Raw genomic sequence first — 24,716 nt, 5'->3', positions numbered from 1 at the left:
CGTCAAAATCTCCTTTTGTATGTTTCTGTGCTCATTTGAAAATGTAAGAATGTAGGGAACTGGGTTGCATTTCAGAGGAAAAGAATCCTGTATTAGCAACACAGAAGGTTTTTTTTTTTTCATGTTTATTTATTCTGAGAGAGAGAGAGAGAGAGAGAGAGAGAGAAAGCATGAGCAGGGGAGGCAAAGAGAGAGGGAGAGAGAGAATCCCAGGCTGGCTCTATGTTCAGCACAGAGCCAGAGCGAGACTCAGACACATGAATTGTGAGATCATGACCTGAGCTGACATTAAGAGTCGGAGTGGGGCAGCCCCTGCCCGGGTCTGGTGTGGGGTCAGGCGGTGCCAAAGGTGGGTGACGACATTATTCTCTGAGACAGGTGCCGGCTGTGCATCCAGGGCCCTGTGCTTTCCAGCCTCCCCAGACTCAGAGGGGATGTGAAGCTCCTAAAGCCGTGGTTAAAACAGTCCCAGTGTAGGGGCGCCTGGGCGGCTCAGTCTGTTAAGCATCCAACTTCGGCTCAGGTCGTGATCTCAGGGTCCCTGAGTTCGAGCCCCGCGTCGGGCTCTGTGCTGTCAGCTCGGAGCCTGGAGCCTGCTTCAGGTTCTGTCTTCCTCTCTCTCTCTGAATCTCCCCCACTCACATTCTGTCTGTCTGTCTGTCTCTCTCTCTCAAAAATAAACAAACATTTAAAAAAGAAATAAAAAAGAAAACCACCAAACTGAGGTTGAGGTTGGACCGGAGGTCCTCCTGCTCCAAGGCCTTTTCCGTAACCCCACGCCATCTGCGGGAATTCACTCTCAGGGTCACCGTCTCCAGTGGCCTCCGATGCCTGACCGGTCGGCTGGTTCGTTCCAAGGGTGTCGGGGTCCTGGTTTGCGTCTGAAGGGCCTGACCTCACACTTGCACTTGGCCGAGCTAGAGAATAAAAGCACGTGGCCCACCTGTCCGCCCGTGACCTTCTTCCCCATGACCACAGTCCGCGGCCCAGCTGAGGAATGTCAGTGACCCACTCCCTACTTGCGCAGAAGGAGAAAGGGCAGAGTGAAAACATTTAGCACGCAAAGCACTGGGCGAATGTTGAATTTCAAATCTGCTCCTAACACCATCAGTTAATGTGCAGCTGTTTGCCACTGCGTTCTAACACGGGCCTTACCACCGGTCTCGGGGCAGCACGCTTCTACATTAGGTCGAGCACCTGCTTCCTTGTCTTGGAGCCAAAACAGTGGACAGACCCTTCCTCCCTAAGGGGTTGTGGTTCCTTGTGACGCTTAGTGTCGTGTGTTGACCTGGCCGGATCGTGATGCCCTGCGTGGTACGACAGTGTGGCTGTCGCTGTGGAGGCGTTTTGTGCATGTGGCGGACATCTACAGTCGCTTGACTCTGAGAGGCAGAGTCCCCTGGATTCAATGGGTGGGCCTCACCTAATCAGTGGACGGCCCCACAAGCCAACACTGAAGTTTCCTGGGGAAGAAGGAATTCTGCCTCAAGTCTGCAGCCCGGAACTCCTGCCTGAACTTCCAGCCTGGGAGTCTGCCCTACAGCCCCCCCCCCCCTCCCCGGTTCTGAGAGCCCGTATGGCCTATGCAGTGGTCAGGTGGGTGCACAGCACCACGTGCACTCGGGGCGCCTTCTGCAGTCCCAGGCCTCTGGGGCGGGGCAGCCCGGCGCCCGCAGAGAACTCCGGGATCAGAAGGGAGAAGCTTGGTTTAGTCCTCACTGACTGGATAGCTTGCACACTCTTCGACAAGGGCCCCACTGCGGGAAGTCACCTGTCCCCTCTGCCCTCTGCTCCCCCCCCACCTCTGTCACAGAGGAGAGGAAGGTGGTGGTTCACATTTTCATTTTCCCTCTGTTCGGGGTGCAGAGAATCTCAGACAGAAACTACGGTGCACAGCCTGGCATGTGAAACACAGAAGTTTTAGGCTGGTGGGGAGGGGAGCCTGGGGGTCTCAGCCCGTTAAACATACGATTTCAGCCCGGGTCATGATCTCAAGGTTCAGGAGTTTGAGTCCCGTGTTGGGTAAGCTCGAGCTCCAGGCTGTCAGTACGAGCCTTCTCTCTCTCTCTCTTTCTCTTTCTCTCTCTTGCTGCTCCTCGCTCACAAGTGCTCTCTCTCCCTCAAAAATAATAAACTTAAGGGGAAAAAAAAGAAGTTTCGGGCCTGGGCTGAGGAAAGGAGTGGTGTTAAATATTAATCTGTGTCTATCGAACGTCAGATACCATCTTCGGATTTTCAGTGACACGGTAGCTCCCTGTCTCCACGCACTGCAGGGTAGGTGTTCTGTTTCCCATCCCACAGAGGAGGGAAACCGAGGCCCGGGGCGGGGGTCGTCTGGGGTCACCAGGCTGTGCTGGGGACCCGCGGCTGGTGTTCTGAATTCCGCATGGGGACCGTGGCCTGCTGGGCGAGGGGCACATGCCACCCACCGAGGGCACAGTTTCCACACCGAGGAGGTGAAGTCCCAGGACGTGCTGCTTAGGGTCCCAGAAACGGGGTGGGGGCTCCCCTCTCCCGGCCCAGGCCACGGCCCCCAGGGAGCACAGGGCACCTGCATCTGGTGCTTACAGAGTGGTTGGGGCAGAGGGCGGGGGCTTTTCCCGGGATTTACTGTTAGTAGGTGTTTATTTGGAAAGTGCCTGGGGGGCAGGGGGAGTGGAAGCAGATGGAACAGAGGGTGGGAATGTAAAGGACCAGGCTTGGGCGCGGGGAGCCACTGTTAGATGCCTGGGCAGCCACTCAGAATCACAGCAGGTGTTTTTCTCGCTACAAAGGCGATCAGCGGATTAGGTCCAGGCCTTTCTGTTCAGAGAACTCGCTGCCTTCGGCCAGGGCAGGCCGCACACTACGGGGTTCAGGTTCAGAGTGGGCTTCGTGGCTGGTCTGTGGGCCTGGCCTTTCTCCCTCGCCCCCCTTCCCCAGTGACCCAGGGGAGTGACCCTGCAGGGGTTCAAGCCAGGATGTCTGGTCTGACTTCAGGCGCTCAGAGGAAACGCCCAGAGCCGCGTTTCTGGCTTGTGCACCCAGCAATACACGTCTATGCAGCGAGCTCCGGCCAACAGGCTCCCGGGACTTGAGGGAGCGGCTGGAGATGGAATTCTTTCCAGGGAGATGTCACAGTGTGGTCACAGAGGAGAAACGAAAGCTAAGGAAGGCCCCACCCACACGGCAGCCCTCAGGGGTCCCTGGTTGTGCAAGGGGCAGTGACAAAGAGAATTTTCAGGAAAAGAAAAAAAATCATGATCCCTTCCCCCTCCCACCCTTGCAGGCATAAAAGTAAGCGTGTGCCAAAGACCGTGTTTTACAGTCAGGGAACTGGGCACGCGTTCTACAGGTTTCAGAGAATGGGCAGGGCGCCTGGCTGGCTCCGTAGAAAGGGCGTGAGACTCTTGATCTCAGGGTCGTTAGTTTGAATCCCACGTTGGGTGTAGAGATGACTTAAAGTTAAAAAAAATAAATAAATACAGGGTTCAGAGAATGGAAAAAGCACACGCTGCTGGGAGGGAGAGCCAGCGACGTTGAAACAGACGCTTTGCAGGGCCGGGAGGGGCTATTTTTGCTTAGGGCCAAGGTGTTCAGGTCTCTTTCAGGGGGGCTGGTTTTGCTGAGGGACCTGAGACAAATTGCTCAAATCTCTTCTGGGGGCACATTGCTCCTGCCCTGTGGTGGCGGGGAGCCGATTGCCCGGGGAGGCTGGCTTACAGACAGCACGTGGTTTTCTTCTTTTTTTCTTTTCTTTTTTTTTTTTTTTTATTTTTTATTTTTTTTTTTACAAATAGTTTATTGTCAAATTAGTTTCTACATAACACTCAGTGCTCATCCCCAAAGTGCCCTCCTCCATGCCCATCCCCCCCTCCCCCCCACGTCCATCAGTCCTCAGTTTTTGTCAGCATTCAAGAGTCTCTCATGGTTTGCCTCTCTCCCTTTCCCCCACCATTTCCGCCCTTCTTCTCCCGCTTGTTCCTCCGTCAAGTTCCTCCTAATCCTCCTATACGTGCAAACATATGATATTTGTCCTTCTCTGCCTGACTTATTTCGCTCAGCATAACCCCCTCAAGGTCCATCCATGTTGCTACACATGGCCAGATTTCATTGTTTCTCATTGCCATGTAGTATTCCATGGTATAGATAAACCACATCTTCTTGATCCATTCATCTGTTGATGGACACTTAGGCTCTTTCCATGTTTTAGCTATTGTGGAGAGTGCTGCTATGAACATTGGGGTACATGTGCTCCTATGCCTCAGCATTTCTGTATCCCTTGGGTCAATTCCTAGCAGTGCTATTGCTGGGTCATAGGGAAGTTCTATTGTTAGTTTCCTGAGGAACCTCCACACTGTTTTCCAGAGGGGCTGCACCAGTTTACATTCCCACCAACAGTGTAGGAGGGTGCCCGTTTCTCCACATCCTCGCCAGCATCTAGAGTTCTCTGATTTGCTCATTTTAGCCACTCTGACTGGCGTGAGGTGGTATCTCAGTGTGGTTTTGATTTGTATTTCCCTGATGAGGAGGGATGCTGAGCATCGTTTCATGTGTCTGTTGGCCATCTGGATGTCCTCTTTGGAGAAGTGTCTGTTCATGTCTTCTGCCCATTTCTTCACTGGGTTGTTTGTTTTTCGGGCGTGTAGTTTGGTGAATTCCTTATAGATTCTGGATATTAACCCTTTATCTGATATGTCATTTGCAACTATCTTTTCCCATTCCGTTGGTTGCCTATTAATTTTCTGGGTTGTTTCCTTGGCTGTGCAGAAGCTTTTAATCTTTATGAGGTCCCAACAGTTTATTTTTGCTCTTGATTCCCTTGCTTTTGGGGATGTGTCAAGTAAGAAGTTGCTGCGGTGGAGGTCAAGGAGGTTGTTTCCTGCTTTCTCCTCTAGGGTGTTGATAGTTTCCTGTCTCACGTTCAGGTCCTTTATCCATTTTGAGTTGATTTTTGTGCATGGTGTGAGAAAATGATCTAGTTTCATTCTTCTGCATCTTTTTTTCTTTTTTAATGTTTATTTTTATTTGAGAGACAATGAGCATAAGCAGGGGAGGAACAGAGAGGGTGTGTGTACGAGCTGAGGAGGGGCAGAGGGAGAGGGAGAGAGAATCCCAAGCAGGCTCTGCGCTGTCAGTGCCTGCTGACGTGAGGCTCGAACCCACGGACCAGGTCAGGCTCTGTGCTGACAGCTCAGAGCGTGGAGCCTCCTTTGGATTCTCTGTCTCTGTTGCTGTCTCTCTCTCAAAAGCAAATAAATGAACTTAAAAAAAAACATGATAAACCTACTGAGCATCCCAGACGCCCCCTTTCTTTTTTATCGTGGTAAAAGGTACATAACCTACATATTTGTCACTTTACCATCCATGTGGATAACTTGGTGGTGTTACTTTTGCAGTGTCATGTGGCCGTCACCACTGCCTGCAGCCAAGAAACATTTCATCAGCCCCAACATAGCTCTGTACTCATGACCATGGAGCCTCTATATGGTCCCTGCTTTCCATCCCGATGAATTTGCCATTCCAGTAATGAAAATGGAATCATGCCCTATTTTTTTCTTTTTAAAAGTTTGGCTTATTTCACAGTTTTCAAGGTCCATCCACATAACGGTGAAAGTCAAAATCTCGTTCCTTCCTAAGATGAAGTGATATTCCATTGTACACACACACATATATATCGTTTATCCACTTACCTGTTGATGGGCTAAATGCAGCTGTGACCGCGGGAATGTGGATATCTGTCCAGGTCCCTGCCTTTAATTCTTCTGGAATGTGTATCCTGAGTGTAGACACCTGGGTCATATGGCATTTCTACATTTAACTCTTTGAACAGCCCCTTGGGCATCATTTATCTATGTGCAGGCAGCCGTGGGCAATTGTCTTCCTTTGCATCTGGCCCTTCTCACACCCTGTCCTTTCTGGAGAAAGCGAAGCTACCCTGGGGTTGTTTTTTTTTATATTAAAAAATGTTTTTTAAGTTTATGTATTTATTTTGAGAGAGAGAGAGGGAGAGACAGAGACAGGGACAGAGACAGAGCGAGCCAGAGAGGGGCAGAAAGAGGAGAGAGAACCCCAAGCAGGCTCTGCACTGTCAGCACAGAGCCCCACATGGGGCTGGAACTCACAAACCCTAAGATCATGACCTGAGCCGAAATCAAGAGTCGGAGGCTTAACTGACTGAGCCACCCGGGCACCCCATGGCTGTATTAATACAGAGGGGAGCCCGACTTGGCTCAGCTCCGACAGCGTGCAACTCTTGATCTCGACGATTGTGAGTTTGAGCCCCATGTTGGGTGTGGAGCCTACTTAAAATATTTTTTTAAATACCAAAAAAGGGGAACCTTTTACGTGTCTGACTCTTGCTGTTGGCTCAGGTCTTGATCTCACGGTTCGTGAGTTCATTTGAGCCCCACATTCGGCTCTGTGCTGACAGTGTGGAGCCTGCTTCGGATCCTCTGTCTCCCTCTACCTGTTCCCCGCCCATTCTCTCTCTCTCTCTCTCAAAAATAATAAATAAATATTAAAAATAAAGAAAGCCGTAAGAGGGTCTCTAGAAGAGAGAGAGTGGAAGATCCGGCCCTGGCAGGTCAGAGTCGCGGCCAGGCATGGCAGTGTCTGCATGGTGGTCTGTGACCAGACTGCGCTGACGCTCTCCTGGGAATCTGGGCTTGAGGAAGGGGTGACATTAACCGTCTGCAGCGGCTTCAAGGGCGGACAGGCTTTCTTGCAAGGTGCAGCACTGCCCCCTGTGGACGGTTTACAGGTGGCGCCTGGCCGCGCGGCAGTGACTATGCAGATGGGTCCCTCCCTGCCTGCGGTGCCCAGATGGCCCAGTCGCTGTGTGCAGACAGATGTCGCCTCCCTGGTTCCTAGAGGGGCTTGCATGGGCCTCGGCTTGCCTGTGAAGGGGGCACGCCAGGCCACCCCCACACGTGTCCCTTTGGCCTAAGGATTGTTTTGAGAAACTGCAGAACCAGAAGCTCTGAAATCAGAGTAGAACTTGCCCATTTGTGAGGGAAATTGACCTGGACCGGGGAGACCTGGATGTAGGGGGGCATCCATGTGTGAGGGTGTCTCCCTCTTGGAAGAAGACCCGGAGCCGAGGAGCATCTGTGGGGACAAATAGGGGTCGCCTGTCTGATTTTGCAGCAGGCAGATCCCAGGTGCCCTGGAGGAGGACGGAACAAGGGAGCCCCAGGACCTTCTGTCTGCTGCCCGGGACCGCCGCCCCCCCCTCCCCCCCCCCAGGCTGTAGGGGGATGGCCAGGGGACCAGCCAAAACTCTGACGGGGAGTGTGCAGATTTCCCATGTGGACATGGGCACTCACAGAAGTTGGGGGGCCTGCTGTTCCAACAAAGGGTGTTGAGCTGGGTTCCTGGGGGGGGGTCACGTCCCATGTAAAATGCGGGACTGCGTTTATTGTTGCTGCTGGTTGACGGTCAAATGTGGGCAACTGTGTCTGTAAATGCTCTAACCTGTCTGTTTGTAATGCAATGTTCCTTTTCCGCCAAGGTCGCTTTATGAGGCTTTGGACAATTACTAAATTCTCTGTATTCCAGTTTTTTACCCCAAAACTATATATATATCGTCTGTCCTCAGCTCAGGTCATGATCTCACGGTTCATAGGTTGGAGGCCCGCGTCGGGCTCTGTGCTGACAGCTCAGAGCCTGGAGCTGCTTCGGGTTCTGTGTCTCCCTCTCTCTCTCTGCCCCTCCCCTGCTCATGCTCTGTCCTTCTCTCTCTCAAAAATAAATAAACATTAACAAAAAAAAATTTTTTAAAAAGAATGGTGTTAATAACTGGCTGATAAAATTCTTGAAAATTTAACAATCAGCTTATATCAACTTTTATCATAAGCTTGGCAGAAGCAAAGGATGCCACCCCTGGGATATTTATTGTACCTTTGCTTGATTTCCTGTTTTTTAAAAAAGTATCTCTACACCCAACCTGGGGCTTGAACTCACGATCTCGAGATCCAGAGTTGCGCTCTCCCTTGACCATGGCAGCCGGGCGCCCCTATTGGATCTCTGCTTTCAATCCATCCCATCAGACCTCAGAGCTGAACATTCAGTCCATTCAGTTTTCAAGTGTGTGTCACATGCTCCAAATGACAAAACGCATCCTTATTGCCAAGTCAGTCACAATAGACTTCCTGTGAGGAAAAAGGAAGGTTCTTTTCCTATCTATTCCCATTTGCACTTGAATAGAAATCCGATGCAAATTCTGTTCTGATAAACGTGGTACATCTTCGCTCCAGTTCTGAAGACTTATATGGTGATGATGGATATATGGCCGCTGGGAAGAGGTGCACAGGCACTAAGCCTCACCAACCCTTGTCACCTGAGGAAATGACATAGTCACTGCTTCCCATTTCCTCATCAAAGCCTTTTGACCCGGAAGCCTCCCCTCCGGATGCTCCCTGAGGAGCCCTGACACTTTCTCCCTGTGCCGCTAGCTTTGGCTTGGGACATTCTTACACCCAAGGGCCGTGTGTCCTGGAACGCCAGGATGGCTGGGTGATGCCTTTTCTCCGGGTGAGTGAGAGACGCATCTTCATGAACCCCAGAGGTGCGTGTGCACCCCGGTGGATGGTTGTGGCTCTGACGACACGGGCCACACCGAGTCTTCAGACCTGCTGCCCTCTCTCTTGTTCTTAGTGGATTGCCATGGCTCCTGGGCCCCTGGGGATGGCCCAGTCCTTCCCTGCAAAGAGGCTGGCCTCACCTGCAGGGAAAGGAGCTTGCGCTTAGCAAACATTTTTGCAAAACTGGAAGGGTTTTTCTCATTTTGTAACATAATGAAGCCAAAAGAAGGGCACCTGGGGGGCTCAGTCGGTTGACTGGACTCTGGATTTCAGCCCAGGTCATAATCCCAAGGTCGTGGGACTGAGCCCTGCACTGTCAGAGTGGACTCTGCTTGGCATTCTCCCTCCCTCTCTCTCTCTTAAAAAAAAAAAAAAACAAAAAAACCCCAAAAGAATTCCCTTTGCATCTAAGTCATGGACTTGAGTTAAAATTTACTATGGAGCCAGAATATGGACTAGAGCATTTAAGGAGTCTGGTTGCTGAGCCGTGGACTGAACAAACCGTCTGTGGGGACGCAGCGTGGTAGTGGAGAGTGCCTCTAAATGAAGTCTTAGCTCCTCAGACAAACGGGGAGAAATCAAGGAAAAGCTTGCTTTAACCAACAGTGAAGCCCGTTCTATTACCTGAGCCATTCCATTGAGTTCCAGCTTTCCGAGCCTTAAGACAAGAACGCCATGCTGCAGATGCAGGTTAAGGAGTTAACCCGCTATTCCCGGATGGCACGCGTGGCTTCTTCCCTTCACGGATCCTCTGTGACCGCTGAGTCCCGCCCTGTGCCCTAGCTGTCATCTAACATGGCTGGTCCTCTGATCCTTGGCCCTTCTAAGCAGACCAGGGTGTCTGAGTCCCAAGGGTTGTGCTGAGTGGCTGGGGTGAGGCAGGCAGTGTCCAGTTCCCATTATCGGCCGCCCACGAACCATGAGATCATGAGCTGAAGTCAGATGCTTAACTGACTGAGCCACCCAAAGACCTTAAGTCATCTTTCCACCCAACGTGGGGCTCGAACTCACACCCTGAGATCAAGAGTCACATGCTCCACCGACTGAGTCAGCCGTGTGCTCTATTTCTGTCATTTTATATTTAAGTTCTAAAATTTCCCATTTGGTCCTCTTTTTATAGCTACTAATTCTTTGCTGAGCACATACACCTTTTCCATTGTTCCCAGAATTTCTTATTTAATAAATTCTTATTAGCCAACTTGAAGTAGCCAAGTAGCCAACTTGAAGTAGTTGGCTAATGATTTCAACATCAGAGTCACCTTGGAGCCTACTATTAAGTGTTTGCCTTTTCTCTTGAGAGTTTTTTTTCCTTTTTTAAGATTTCTCTGGTCCTCATACATGTTGAATAATGGTGGATTCTATCCTGAACCTTTGAATATATAAGACTGGGTCCTAGGGGCACCTGGGTGGCTCAGTCGGTTAAGCGTCTGACTTTGGCTCAGGTTGTAATCTCACGGTTCCTGAGTTCGAGCCCTGTATCGGGCTCTGTGCTGACAGCACAAAGCCCAATTCGAATCCTCTGTCTCCCTCTTTCTCTGCCCCCTCCCCCACTCTCTCTCTCTCTCAAATAAAAATAAACCTTAAAAATAAAAAAAAAAAATCTTCTGGGGAATGTTGATTTGTTTTATTTTGCCTTGTTTTGTTTTAGTAGGCAGTCAAGGTGGTTAGGGTCACTCTGCAAGTCCTGACCCATTTTGAGAGAGAGAGAGAGAGAGAGAGAGAGATTGACAATCCCAAGGAGGCTCCACGCCCAGTGCAAAGCCGGATGCAGGGCTGGATCCCCTAACCTTGGGATCATGACCTGAGCTGAGATCAAGAGTCAGATGCTCAACTGACAGAGCCCAGGCACCCCTCAACCCATCTTCTATGGGCTGTGGATCCAATTTTCTTTTTTAGAGTTTATTTACTTATTTTGAGAGAGAAAGTGTGAGTGGAAGAGAGGCAGAGAGATGAGAGTGCACTGTCAGCACAGAGCCTGACCTGGGACACGATTCCACTAACTGTGAAATCAAGACCTGAGCCGAAGGCGCCTGGGGGGCTCAGTAGGTTCAGCACCTGACTCTTGATTTCGGCTCAGGTCGTGATCTCAGGGTTCCTTGGATAGAGCCCCATGTCAGGCTCTGAGCTGAGAGTGTCCAGCTTGCTCGGGACTCTTCCTCTCACTCTGCCCCTCCCCTGCTCTGTCTCTCAAAATAAATAAACTTAAAAAAAAAAAAAAGACCCGTCGGACACCCACCCGACTGAGCCCGGCAGGCGGCCCTCCACCCATCTGCAGGCCGTGCCTCTGGTGTTAATTCAGTTCTCAAGAGCTTTGCAGTGCTCTTCTGGTCTGCTTCACATGTGTGTCACCCAGGGAACAGCCGGGGGCCTGCGCAGTGTCTCATTTCTGTGCACTCCCTGCACGCGTAGCTCAGAGGGACCCCAGGACTTCCTACCCGCATCACAGGGCTCTCCCTCTCTGGCCCCAGCTGCTCTGCGATGTTGCGCACAGAGCGGTTTCAGCTCAGCGTCTCCTGGTGGCCCCTGCTAGGAAGCAGGTGGGCTGTGGCGTGTCCCGGAGCCACCGCACACTTTCTGCAGCGGACGACCCAGCCTGTGGGTCACTCCCCCGCAGGGCCCCCGAGGCAGGGTGGCCCGCGCAGGAGCTCCATACCTTAGGGTCTCTGGCTAGACGTTTCCTTTCTGCAGTTTGACCCATCCGGGTTTGTTCATGCCTCCAGGGCTTAGGCTGCCCTACGCCTCAGTCTGGCAGGACCGACGGACGGAACTCCCCAGCAAAGAGGAGACCCACCACCTTCCGGGTCACTATGCGAGCGATTTCTTTACCCATCTGTCTGCTCTCATTTACCCTTCGGACTTCTCCAACGGGTGCTTCCCACCATTCTGTCCAGAGGTTCGAGTTGCAATTAGTGGAAGAATCAGAACCCTAAGTCCTGGCTTCTATTCACTCATTCATTATTATTATTTTTTATTTTGAGAGAGACTGAGACAGAGTGAGCGGGGGGGGGGGGGGGGGGCAGAGAGAGAGGGAGAGAATCCCAAGCCAGCTCCAGGCTGTCACCACAGGGCCCAACGGTATGGTGAGATCATGACCCAAGCGGAATGCCAAGAGACACTTAAGTGACTGAGCCATCTGGGCGCACCCTGTCTTGGCTTTTAAGGTAGAATATTTAAGGTAGGATATTTTGGAGGAATATTCATAGAATTTTGGTTGCTTTCTTCTTCTAGGAGCCTGGATAAAGCTGTGTGATCTAAGTGGATGGGGTTATTGGGGGGAAGACGATGGGAGGCTCTTTGGAGGGGACCCTCAGCCATCCTGTCTCCCCTTGCCTTGTCATCTCCGGATGACACCCCGAGACTGGTGGCCAGCTGCCACCTGAAGCCTGGGAGGCGGCCTCACGACGGGAGAGTGGTGGAGACGCTAGAGGGGTCCGAGAGCCCACGGAGTCACCCAGTGTGTGCCACGGAGAGGGAGCAGCTCCACCTTCCGGGTACCTCCGGGAGCCCAGAAGTTAGGGAGGGACGGGCCAAGTCCAGGACTCAGGACACAGCCACTGGGGGCGGAGGGGGGCGTGGGTCGTGGACGGAGTGGCAACGAGGGACCCCACTGGAATGCAGGCACCACGGCAGTGTGGCAGAGGCGCGGTGGTGCCGAGGCCCGGGGGTGATCTCAAAGGGCATGCCCGGGGATGGGGCGGGGTCCCCACTAGGAACGCGATGGGGGGCTCGGGGATCCTCACCGGGAATACGGTGAGGAAGGAGGGCGGGCGAGGGAGGAGGGCACAGCGGGGCACGGATACAGGAACCAGGGCCCGATCAGGGCCGCCCAGGGAGCAGGTGCACCCGCACCAGCGAAGCGCAGGGAGGCGGCGCTGGACACCCTGAGGTCCAGGAGACCGGAAGACGCGCGGGCCTGCGGCGGAGGCGGGGGGAGAGGGGAGGGAGCTCCGGGAAGGGCACGCGCGGCTTCGGCCTCGGGCTTGGATGAGCGCGGGGCTCACGGAGCAAAAGTGGCCTGAGCGTGCGGACGGAGGCTGCCTGCGGAGGGTCTAGGACCCAGGCAGGGAGAGCGGGTGTGGGTGCCCATAAAAAACGTCGGGCGCAGCCGCGGACGGCTTGGGACGCTCGCTCCGGGGCGTGCGCGTGAGTGTGTGAGTGTGCGCGCGCGCTCACGGCCAAGGGCGGCGGGCGGCGGGGCGCGCGTCCGCGGGGGCCGCCGCGGAGTCCGAACAAAGGCGGGCCCCCCGGCCGCCTCTCCTCTCGCAGGGAGAGTGTGTGCACTCGGGAAATGACCCGCGACACCTGCCCCCTGCCTCCTTTGTGGGTTTGTGAGCGCCCCAGGGGATGCATGCAGACGGATTTTGGAACACACAAGACCGTTATTGCAGACGGGCCGACCCATCCCCTCCCAGCCCGGAGGCTGTCTTCCCCGTGTTTCCAGCCCCTTACCGCCCTCACCCGGACGCTGGCAGAGCGGTGATCCTGGGTCTGCTGCTACTTTGGATTTCGATTTTGGGTTCGTTCTGCTGTGCCGCCCTCTGCTCTCCAACTGGAATTAGACCCGCTGGCCTCAGTGTAGACAGAAATTGCCTTTCACGGTTTCACGTGGAGAAATGCCACTCTTGCACCAAGAAAGAGCAGGTGCCAGGAGCTGGTGGAGGTGAATTGTCCGGAGGGGGTCAAGAGACTTCTGCTCACTGCCCTGAGATTTGAGGCCATAGGTCTGGGCAACTTTTTTCTCAATAGTGTTGGTAGATTTCAGAGGATTTCTTGTTAATTATCTTCGCTAACGGGACACCAGATAACATAAGAAGGTGAAAAAAATCACATGCTCCTAGCAATTTATTGTCTTTTGAACAAATCTCCTTCAGATACCGGTTGGACCTGCCGTTTTCCATTAGAGCAAGAAGAGAAACTCATTCAGATTCATGAGAAATAATTGAAATTAGGAAGATAGAATTTGGTACCAGAGAGAACTAAGTTATTTAAATTACCCACAAAGTTATTATTATTTTTTTAAGGTTTAGAAATTACAATTAAATAAGAAGCAATTGGGATCATGAAAGTCTTTGAAAGGATGAAATTTTCTAATTGCCTATTGTCCCTAATGTTAATAAAAGCTTTTTCCTAGAGACCAAGAGGCAATTTTACTTGAAAATCCTGAATAATTTACATTACAATTTACTGCATTACCATAACCTTTCAAAGGGACCAGCCAAGTGTGTGTTATGATAATCTTATATATTCAAGTTCAGGTGCAGTGGAGCAGTGGTGGACTGGAGGCGGGTGCAGGGGAAGGGGGGGGTGGGTGATTTTCAGCCCTCTGTGCTTCTTGCCCTTTCTGTTCTGGATTCAGCCCTCCTTCCCTGCCGTGAGGGTGCCTGGCTTCCTATCCACCTTGGCAAGAAAACACACCTTAATTCAAAAGATCTTATCTTTCGCTAAGTGGTGGTGGGTTGAAGGGATGGGGGCTGGGGTGAGGGTGGCAAATACCAGCCACTGGGGGCAGGCATCATTCTTTTAAATGTTTGTTTGTTTGTTTATTTTTAGAAAGAGAGAGAGAGAGTAGGGGAGGGGCAGAGAGAGAGGAAGAGAGAATCTCAAGCAGGGTCCACACTGCCAGCATAGAGCCTGATGCAGGGCTGGAACTCACAAATGGTGAGATCATGACCTGAGCTGAAGTCGGACACTTAGCCAAGGCACCCCTCCCAGGATCCTTTTATACAAAGATCTCTCTGGCACCTCTGTGGCTTTCTTGGTGTGCTCCAGGGTCAAAAAATCTCCCTGATCTGGGTAAGGTGCAAGCGTTGACCTCCTCAGCTGCAGGGAGACAGAGGCAAATTCAGCTCCGGACCCCACCCTGCTTTGCAAACCCTCTGTATTGTTTCCTGGGGTGGCCAGAACGAGACACCCCAGGCTGGGGGGCTCACAGCGATGGACATTAGAAATCCAAGATGGAGGTGTGGGCAAGGTTGCCTTCTTCCTGGTTGGCCGATGGCTGCCTTCTTGCTGTCTCCACATGGACTTTCCTCCGAGCGCGTGTGGAAAGGAAGCCACCTCTGGTGCCCCTTCCTCTCCTTAGAAGGACACCAGTCCTATGGTACCCCTCTTAGGACCTCATTTCACCCCAGTTACCTCCCAGGAGGCCCCATCCCCGCATGTGGTCACATTGGGGGTTGGGGCTTCAACATTGGAATTTGGGGGTGCACAGTTGAGTCCATAACTCTTTTTCTCCCTCGACTCTCCTTGTGATGCTGGTTTCATGGCAAACGTCCCATTTCCTAATTACCGTCGGAGCCGCTTTTGTGCTTTGTGGCAGAAGAGGGGCCAATGAGCCCAGTCTCACGGCTTTCCCTCCTTTTTTTTTAAAAAAAGTTTTATTTATTTAAGTAATCTCTACACCCCACGTGAGACTTGACGTCAAGCCCCAAGATCATAAGCAGGACGTTCTTCCGACCGAGCCAAAATCTGAGGTTTTTGCCTCAGATTGTCACGGTGACGTTTGAGCCTGTATGCTTCTCATCCACTGAATGGAGGAAGGGGACAGGTGGCCGTCCAGCCCTGGCAAGAGCTCAGCGGACCTTGGTGCAGGGGACTCTGGAAGGAGGCAGCATGGGCAAGGACCCGCGCAGCCACTTCTGAGACCCCCTTTCTGCCAGGGGCTGGGCTGGGTGCTTTTTCGTGGTTCAGCTGCGGCGGTCACTTCACTTGCTGATTGGAACCTAAGGCCATGGCCAGCTGGCCTCGCACAGCTGAGGAATCCCAGGCCGACCAGGAATTCCTGCCCAACTGATTTCAGCACCCGAATTTCCCTCGGAAATCCGACTGGCGCCCGGCGCCTCCATCCTTGTAACTGAATCAAAGTGAGTTTGCCCCCTGGTGAGTCAGAAGCTGCACCAGGTTGAGTTGTTACAAGAGGAAAACCATTATCTGCAGTGATTACGGAGATGGCGGGAATGGCTTCAAAGCTGTGAGTCCCCAGGTGAGGGCGGATGGGTGACTTTTGTTTATGGTTACATGAATATGCGTCCCCTACGGCTGCACACGCATGTGCCTTGTGTGTGTGTGCACGCGATCGTGCGTGAGATCATGAGCCAAAATCAAGAGTCAGATGTTTAATGGACAGAGCCCCCCAGGCGCCCCTAGCCACTGTGCCTTCTCAGTGAAAGAGAGAGAGAGAGAGAGAGAGAGAGAGAGAGAGGCGAGGGGGAGAGAGGGAGGGAGAGGGAGGGAGAGGGAGGGAGAGGGAGGGAGATACTTCCTCCCCGATGATGACAGGCTGGACTCTGGGTGCAGCTGTTGCCCTGGGAGCTGGTTTTGTGGACCACAGGGCAGGCCCCCTCTCTGTCAGGGTCAATAAAGACCATAGAAATCAGGTTGAGCAATAGAGAGAGAGGACATTTTTTTTTAATATTTTTATTTATTTCTAGGAGAGAGAGAGAGAGACAGCGTGAGCAGGGGAGGGTCAGAGAGAGAGGGAGTCACAGACTGAAACAGGCTCCAGGCTCCGAGCTGGCAGTCAGCACAGAGCCCGACGCGGGGCTCGAACCCACGAACCGCGAGATCATGACCTGAGCGAAAGTCGGACGCTTAACCGACTGAGCCACCCAGGCGCCCCTAGAGAGAGAGGACATTTGATGTGGGGAGCTCATGCACCTGTCGGAAGAGCTGGGCTGGGGGCAGCAGGAAGCCGGCATGTCCCAGGCTGGCAGGGGTGGGGTGCTGGAGCCCAGGACCACCTGTAGCAGCTGCAGCCCCAGCAGGGAGGGGGGAGGCAGGCAGGGGAAGGAGGGCGGTGAGCTTCCGGAGAGAACTCTGCACCCTGGCCGCCGTAATCCACAAATGCCCTCACTGGAGCGGCTCAGCACGGGGACATTTGTCTCCTGCTCACGGAGCATCCTTGTTCAAGGGACTTCCCCACCCACGTGTGGGGGGTGCCCAGGGTCCGGCTCCTTCCATCTTTTCTTCTGCTGTCCCCTAGGGTCCCTGCTGGAGAGGAGGGAGGTGCACCTGTCGGCGGACCTGGATTTGGAAAGAGAAGTGCCAATGCCCCCAGTCTGGGGAGGTCCTGTGAGGACCCCAGCTCTTAGCAGCTACCTGGCTGTGTGCAAGGAGTGCCATGCGGGACAGTGACTGTCCCTGCATCAGCCAATTCCCTTGTTTTTGGATCTAAAGCTTACTCCGCATCCTCCCCCACTCCCCCCGCCAACCCTCTTTTACTGTCGTTTTATTATTACCGACCCCTTGCAGCTTCTTCAGGGCTTTTTGGGATCGAAGGGAAGGGAAGGGACGGAGGTGAGTCAGAGCCACGGCTGTGTTGTCAGTTCACACCCTCGGGAGCGTCCCGGGTGAGATCCGAAACCTGCCTGTGCACGGAGGGCATGGAGAGACGGATGGACGGACAGACGGATGACAGCAGCACCCATTTCAGATGGGTGGGTAGCAGGTGTCCAGTGCAGGGGGACATATCCCTGAGGCTCGTCTGAGGTGCTGCAAGGTGGGGAGATCTCCACTCTTCCCCGAAATCTTACCGTTTCTGAAGAGACCTTACAGAAGTTCAGTCCCTGATGCACCTTACAGATGATGTCAGCTCTGGGTCTCTCTCGGGGCTGAGTCCTCAGGGTTGGGAGGGGGGGCTGGTGGGGGAAGCACACTCCCGGAACGGGGGGAGGTGATGAGGAGTTTCCAGACGCCAGGGCCCAGCTCGCCCGGTCGGCCAGGGGTCACGTCCTCTGGATGGCCTCCTCCAACAAGCTGGGGGTCGGGCCCTAACCTCTGTGTGCACTTGTGTGTGCCCCGCCCTGCGTGTGGGAAGCGGGGCTGGATGGAGTGGACCTGTGTGCCTGTCACAGCAGGTAAGAGAAGCCTGAGCCCCTGGGGGGAGAGCATAGCTCCGGCTCCTTTACAAAGCAGGTGACAGCACGGGGAAGAGCTCCAAAGGCAGACCCGACCAGGGCCCCCTGTGGCTAGGCTGTCCCGAGCCCCGCTGTGAGCTGGCAAGAGACGGGTGCTGAGGTTCACTGTAAAAAATCCTGTATTGGGGGTGCCTGTGTGGCTCAGTCAGTTGAGCGTCCGACTTCAGCTTGGGTCACGATCTCGTGGTTCATGGGTTCGAGCCCCGTGTCGAGGTCTCCACTGTTGGCACAGAACTTGCTTGGGATCCTGTCTACCTCTGTCTCTGACCCTCCTGCACTTTTTGCGCTCTCTCTCAAAAAAAAAATATGTATATATAAAAGAAAATGATGTTCTTTTAAAAAATAGGTTTATGGGATAATTGAGCCAATCCCTTTGCTGAAGCCTGTGCCCCTGTTTCCTGTTGCAAAAGCCATTGATAGAGCGTTCTCAGCTTGTGAAAATTGCTTTATGAAATGGAAGACCACAAGAGTCAGCTTGCCTGACACCCCTGTGACCACAGCCGGGGCCACAGGAACCGGGAGCTGGGCCTCGGCACGATGGGGCAAGCACTGTGCAGCTGAACCCAGCAGGCCCCGGGGCGGGGTGGGGGCACCCACGGGCGTGCTGGTTCGGGCCCCCTGCTCTGCGAAGGTGCCAGAGAGCCCTCACCCCCACCCCACTGTGGCTGCTCACCACGCTTCTCCAAGGGCCTCTCTCACGGGGTGTTGGTGGCAAAGGACAGACCAGAGAGGGAGGGGCTGAGCTTTCTTGTCTCACTGATGAGGTTCTGGGGTGATGGTGAGGTTCGCAGCTGACGGCCAAGGAAGAATTCTTGAGACGTCTTTGGTGCACAAAGGTGACTTTATGAGAGCACAGGACAGGACCCGCGGGCAGAGAGAGCTGTGCTGAGGTCCTGAGGAGTGACTTACTGTGTTACGTGCTGTGGAGTTGGGGGGCGGGGGTAAAGGCAAAGGACTTTGATGTGCTAACGAGGCTCCTAACATCCCAGAGGCCTTGCTGTCCTCAGGCTAAGGCTGTTTTGCCTCTAGGAAGGTGGTAACATTCCTGGAGAGGTTCTACTCTGTACTTCCCTCAAGTATCTGTCAATGGGCTGCAGGTTTTAAGCACATTTAATTTTACTTGCCATTTCCTTCTAGCCATGTTTCCCACCTCACTATGGAGGGCGGGGTGATCTTGGGGTTCCAGGAAACTGAGTCTGTAGATTTCCATGGAGATGAGGCTAAGGTTAAGATTGCCTTCTTCTTGTAATTCACTAAGACACTTGGAAACTGATGGAGACTCAGGTCCTGCATGACTGTTAACCATTTGCTTTCTTTCCTTTCCTTCGGGGAGAGCCTGAGGAATATCACACATCCCACCTGCGGAACGGGGCGCTAGCTTGTGCTTTGCCCTCTGCTTGCCCCACGCTCCCTCCTCCTTACGGCGCCATCCAGGGTTTCCGTACAGGCCCTGGGGTTGGGGGAGGCTGATCAGACCCCTTCTCTGCCTTGTACCTCTTCCCTGAAGCAATGACCCCTTGGGGGGAAAGGGCGACGTGAGGTGCCGCAGAGGAGGGTGCACAGCAGCACAGCCGCCCTTGAACTTAACCACCCTCTGCTGTCCCCCGGGGGACGCCAGTACCACTCTCCATCTCTTTCCCCGATTCTTTGCCGGGGGACCTCCGAATATGTCGTGGCCAATTCTGTGATAGCTGGTGTCAGGGGAAGGGAGGGCTCATTCCACCGAATTAGCATCAGGGCAAAGGGGGGCTGCGTCACCCTGCCAGCTGCCCTCCCCGGTGTGTGCTCTTGGAAATGTGCCCGCGCGGGAAAGGGCCCGGAGGCCGCCTCCAGTAACCCAACCCTCCCGGAACACTGGGCCGCCTGTGAAGAGGCAAAATTTCCCAACAGACGCAGAACAGGAGGGACATTCGATGCCCGCCGTGTGTAGCCACCAGCAATCCGTCTTGCATCACTTACTTTTGTTGGGATTGACTAATGCGCGCCCGGCCTTCCCCCAGACCTGCAGATATAAGCCCGGGCCGGGCCGGCTTCCTGACCACCAGCTGGAGGCCAGGCATGGGGCCTGCGGGGCGCCAGTTCCGAGCCCTGATCTGGAAGAACTGGCTTTGCAGACTCCGGCACCCGGTGAGTGCGTGCGGTGGCGCATTTCCCCAAGGGTCCGGGTGACGGTACAGTGTGAGGACCCGGGCTGGGGGCTGCTCTGGCCAGCTCTGCCGGGAACTGGGGGAGGGGGTGGGTTCCTGGAAGTCGGAACCGGCCCGCAGAGCCAAAGTAGCTGAGCTGTCACAACCAGCAAGAAATTTAGGTTGTGCCATCTTGTGAGAAAGGGCTAGTTTGGACCCCGCCCCCCCCCCCCAAAAAAGATAAAGGTGGAATTTGAACTGTAATCGTTGTTTTGGGGCAGCAGCTGTAAAAATGAAACTGCACATTCCCTTGGTTGGAGGGACCAGGCATAAATGGTATGTTACAGGTGCGATCCCCACAGCGGGAGGCAGAGGTGTCTGTCACCAGAATGGGTGTGACACATCACCTGGGGCTCTTCGATGTCACATCTTAAAAAAAAATTTTTTTAATGTTTTATTTATTTCTGAGAGAGAGAGAGAGAGAGAGAGAGAGAGAGAGTGAGTGTGAGCAGGGGAGGGTCAGCGAGAGAGGGAGACACAGAATCTGAAACAGGCTCCAGGCTCTGAGCTGTCAGCACAGAGCCCGATGCGGGGCTCGAACCGACAAACCGTGAGGTCATGACCTGAGCCAAAGTTGGATGCTTAACTGACTGAGCCACCCAGGCGCCCCTCTTTGACGTCACATCTTGAGTGCTAATTCTCACCAGTTTGGAACTTTATCCAAATTACATCATAAGGCACACCTGAGTAGATTGGAAATGCTCAAGCCAGACTTGTGTTAGTGTTACATAAATAGCCTGTTAGTATGCGGCTGAACGAAGCAGAAATCACCAGCTTATTAGGATGATGACCTCTCCTTATTAGGATGATGACCTCTCCTTTATTTGTAATGCTATCAGATTGAAATGAACACACGTCTCAATGTCATTTTCAGCAGACGTAGATTGGCCATCAGTTTCCGATTTTAAGGTCCACGCTGGACACACGTGGTTTTCCTTCTGACACATTGTTCTGTTTGAAGCCAAAAAAACCCATGTTTTTCAGATACACATACTTCACTCATGTATTTATTTGATGTCGACCCACTGAAGTGTGGTCCCTGCATCCTGTCCTTCTTTGCCTCATGTGTTTATCACCTCCCAGCACACCACGGATTTGTTAGCCCCAGTGTCTCAGATCCGTGTGAATTTTTTACTGATTTGTTCGCCGGCGTGTTCCCTACCGCCCAGACAGTACCTGGCCCACAGTAGGTGTTCAATAAATATTGGTTGCAAGAGTGGAGGAAGAAAGGAGTACAGTATTGCATTTCTGTTAGGTGCTAGAGGCTGGGTGAGCCAAATTGTGTCCTGCCTTCAAGTTGCTGTAGCTCAGGAGGTACCTGGGAGCCTCAGTTGGTTTAGCGACAGACTTCGGCTCAGGTCATGAGCTCATGGTCCGTGGGTTTGAGCCCCATGTCGGGCTCTGTGCTGACAGCTCAGTGCCTGGAGCCTGCTTCGGATTCCGTGTCTCCCTCTCTCTCTGTCCCTTCCCTGCTCACACTCTCAAAAATAAATAAACATGAAAAAAAGTCTCCGTAGCTCGGGATGAGAAAAGCAGTGGGATACACAAGTACATATTTCACGAGCCTGCTTCCGGGGATGGGTCCCACAGATGTCCCTCACACGCGGGACATGATCCTGGCACCAGGCTGTCAGCACAGCGCTACTTGTCACGGCAACATCACAAGGCGCAGGAAGCACGCGGTTTGGTGCAGAGAATCAGGAGCTCGCCCCTGCTGGGTTCCTAACCCAGGCCCCCACCCCCCCACTTACTAGTTCACTTGCCTAGGCACGTTGCCCGACTTGGTTTTCCTTCCTGTGAGAGGAGACTGAATGCAAGGATTAAATGAGTTAGTGTCCACAGGATGGTGGTGTGGGAGGTCTAATCGGCTGGAAGGAGATGTCCTCGGAACCGAGGAGGGGGGAGGCCAGGGATGGGAGGGGGGTGGCTGGACTTCTGCTTGCGCGTCGGGGAGCAGCCGCCCCGGGCAGGGAATGTGTTCACAGCCCTACATGCCCACCACACTGGAAATACGGAGTCCACTCCTATGCTGGGGGCTCCAAACTGACCTATTTCCCAGCTCCATCATGGCCCAGAGCCGTAGCCTGGGAGTGGTTTGTGCACAGTGCTTCCTGGCTATGCAGATGGGGGGGGTTGGCTATGCAGATGGGGGGATCGGCTACACAGATGGAGTGGTAGGCTGTGCAGATGGAGGAAGTCGGCTATGCAGATGTGGGGTCCACTATGCAGATGGGGGGCTGGCTATGCAGATGGAGGGCCGGCTATGCAGATGGGGGGGGGTCTGCATAACTGTAAGCTAAGTCTTCAACCCCAGGAGTCACGTGGCCTCCAACCAATGTTTGCAGAGTAAATTGGATGCAGGTGCGGTTTGTGAGGTGAGTAGCCCTGGAAGGAGCCTCATCAGGGAGACACAGACCCAAACTCCAGTGAGCTATTGCCTCACGCTGCGTTCATATCTTCTTTAAGAAAAAAACAAAACCACTCTTCATTACATGATATTTTATTATTGTAGTTCCTTTATTTAAAATTTTTTTAATGCTTTATTTCTGAGAGAGAGAGAGAGAGACAGCGTGAGCAGGGGAGGGTCAGAGAGAGGGAGATACAGAGTCTGAAGGAGGCTCCATGCTCTGAGCTGGCAGCACAGAGCCTGATGTGGGGCTCGTGGGATCATGACCTGAGCCGAAGTCGGGTGCTTAACTGACTGAGCCACCCAAACGCCCCTAATGTGGTATCTTACAAATATTTATTTATTTTAAAAAAATTTTTTGAGAGAGAGAAAGAAGGAGAGAATGAGTAGGAAAGAGGTAGAGAGAGGAGAGAGAGAGGATCCCAAGCAGGCTCTACACTGTCAGCACAGAGCCTGACGTGGGGCTCGATCTCAGGAGCCACAAGATCGTGACTTGAGCTGAAACCAAGAGTCCGATGCTTAACCAACCGAGCCCCCCAGAAACCCTCAAAATGTGATATTTTTACATAATTAAAGTCATAGCTTTTTGCTTTTTGTCATCACTTAACACGGGAGCCCAACAGTTTAAAAGTTTCCCTTTGGTCTTTGTATTTAAGGGTTTTATGGCAAAACAGTTCGTCCATTGGATCCATAGAAATTATTCAACCATTTCTTTATGCCAGACATTAAGGTTCTTCCTGGATCTTACTGTCGTGCAAAACATCTTTATACCTGAAGGACGTATCTCCTGCACGGTCATTTCTCTGGAATGAGTTTCCTGGATTCTGGGACAGGGAAGGACACTGCGCCGGGCACGCCCAGAGCAGCTGCTGGTGCCCCCAGGAGCGTCCACACCGGACCCTTCCGGGGGACCTTGCCAACACTCACAAACGGCCACTGGCCGCGAGCCTTGCCACATGAATTTATACACGCACCTTTGCATTTCATGTTAACTATAAATCAGTCTGATTTATTGCTTCTCATTTTAATAATTCAGTAACAGCAACAAGAAGAAACAAGGGAAGCCAAGTATCTGCTGCTGGGATGTCTCCTCTTTCTGCATCTTTTGGGGGTTTTCCTGTATTTTGTTAAGAGACGGAGACTGTGCAGGTGGACGGCACTGCCACCCCCCATCCCCACCCCGGCCCCTGTCCACCCCTCCATCACAGAGCAGTGACCATTCTTTGGGTCTCCTGCATGTGTTAGAGTCTTCCCCTCTGCTCTGCATTTCTAGTTCCTCTCTCCATTGATGAAAAACGGAGGCAAACCTTTTGGTGAACTTCTCCCGTAGATGTGGGCTAGCATAGTGGGATTGGGGTGCCCTTCAATATGTGGGCATCACGGTCCGAAGAAGCGGGGGTACACTCTCAGTTCTGGGTCGGAGGGGGCTGACGGAAATAGCAAAACTCTATCAGCCACTTGACCAGGAACCCACTTCCACCTGCCGACCCCACACCCCAGGTCCTCACTACCCATAATGCCCCGCATTCTCGCTTTCAAGGGCCACACTGTGGCAGAATGCACACTTTCTCAAAGACACAGGCAAAGATTATGGGGTCTCCTCTGACCTGACTTCCAGGAAGCCCCGAGGCTGGGGTGGCCTTGCAGTGGTGGGCTCTCCGCTCAGCCCAAAGCCAGGCTTCAAGCCCTCCCCACGCCCCTGGGACAGCTCCGGATAAGCCCACCCCAAGCCAGGCCACGTTGCTCTGAGCCTTCCTCCTGACCCAATCCTTCAGGGCCTGGTCCTTGAAAACACCATCTGGGATAACACTTTCCTGCTCCTTAATGTGTGAGGAACACACTCTCAACCTGAGCTTCAACTACTTCAAACCTGACAGCTTCTGTGTGTGTGTGTGTGTGTGTGTGTGTGTGTGTGTGTGTGTTTTCCTTTTAGGAGATTTTTTTTTCTTTAAGTGATGTCTGCCCCCAATGTGGGGCTTGAACTCACAACCCCACCAACGGAGCCAGCCGAGGGCCCCTGCTTTAATGACATCTTTGAGGTTTTGTCCACACCGAACGTAAGTGCTAACAGCCTAACTTAGTGTCAAAAAATAGTTCCCCTTTGAAACCAACTTGCTGGCCGTGATTCTATATTTTTCTGAAATTGCAAGACATTATAGCTATCAAGCCCCCAGGAGTAAATAGCTCTTATTGCTTTGGGGAATTGTTTAGTTCTTTGAGACTGATGCTTGCCAGTTTTGTATAATTACAGCTTATCTACTGTTTGTTCCCAGATTTGGCATAAAGGTCTGTAAGAGTGCGTTCATTGGAATGGGAGGGTCCAAGGTTAGGAGCTGACCTCTGCTGGGCAAGTTTAAAAGCATCAAAGGATGGCCCCTGAGAAGATGTTATTTCTTCTAATTTTTAAAAAATGTTCTTTATTTTTGAGAGAGAGACACAGAGAGTGAGCAGGAGAGGGACAGGGAGAGAGCGAGACACAGAATCTGAAGCAGGCTCCAGGCTCCGAGCTGTCAGCACAGAGCCTGAGGCAGGGCTTGAACCCACAGACCAGAAGATCATGACCTGAGCTGAAGTCGGACGCTTAACTGACTGAGCCCCCAGGCGCCCCAAAATAAAATCTTAAAGCAGCAGAATAGCTTTATAT

The 24,716-nt window shown here is 53.0% G+C and overlaps 1 protein-coding gene across 1 annotated transcript in view; it reads left to right on the top strand.

The window, feature by feature from the left end:
- Positions 1–19,537: 19,537 nt before the first annotated feature.
- The window catches only part of ABCA13 (ATP binding cassette subfamily A member 13), a 326,881-nt gene continuing 321,702 nt past the window's right edge, over positions 19,538–24,716 (top strand). The window contains exon 1 of the mRNA XM_039235661.1: positions 19,538–19,606. Coding sequence (XP_039091592.1) covers positions 19,538–19,606 — 69 coding nt within the window. The remainder of the gene's footprint in view (positions 19,607–24,716) is intronic.

Source organism: Hyaena hyaena, unplaced genomic scaffold, assembly GCF_003009895.1.
Source record: "Hyaena hyaena isolate Hyena2069 unplaced genomic scaffold, ASM300989v1 scaffold_101, whole genome shotgun sequence".
NCBI lineage: Eukaryota > Metazoa > Chordata > Mammalia > Carnivora > Hyaenidae > Hyaena > Hyaena hyaena.
Note: the sequence above shows the minus strand (reverse complement) of the source record. Positions and strands in the feature narration are given on the sequence as shown.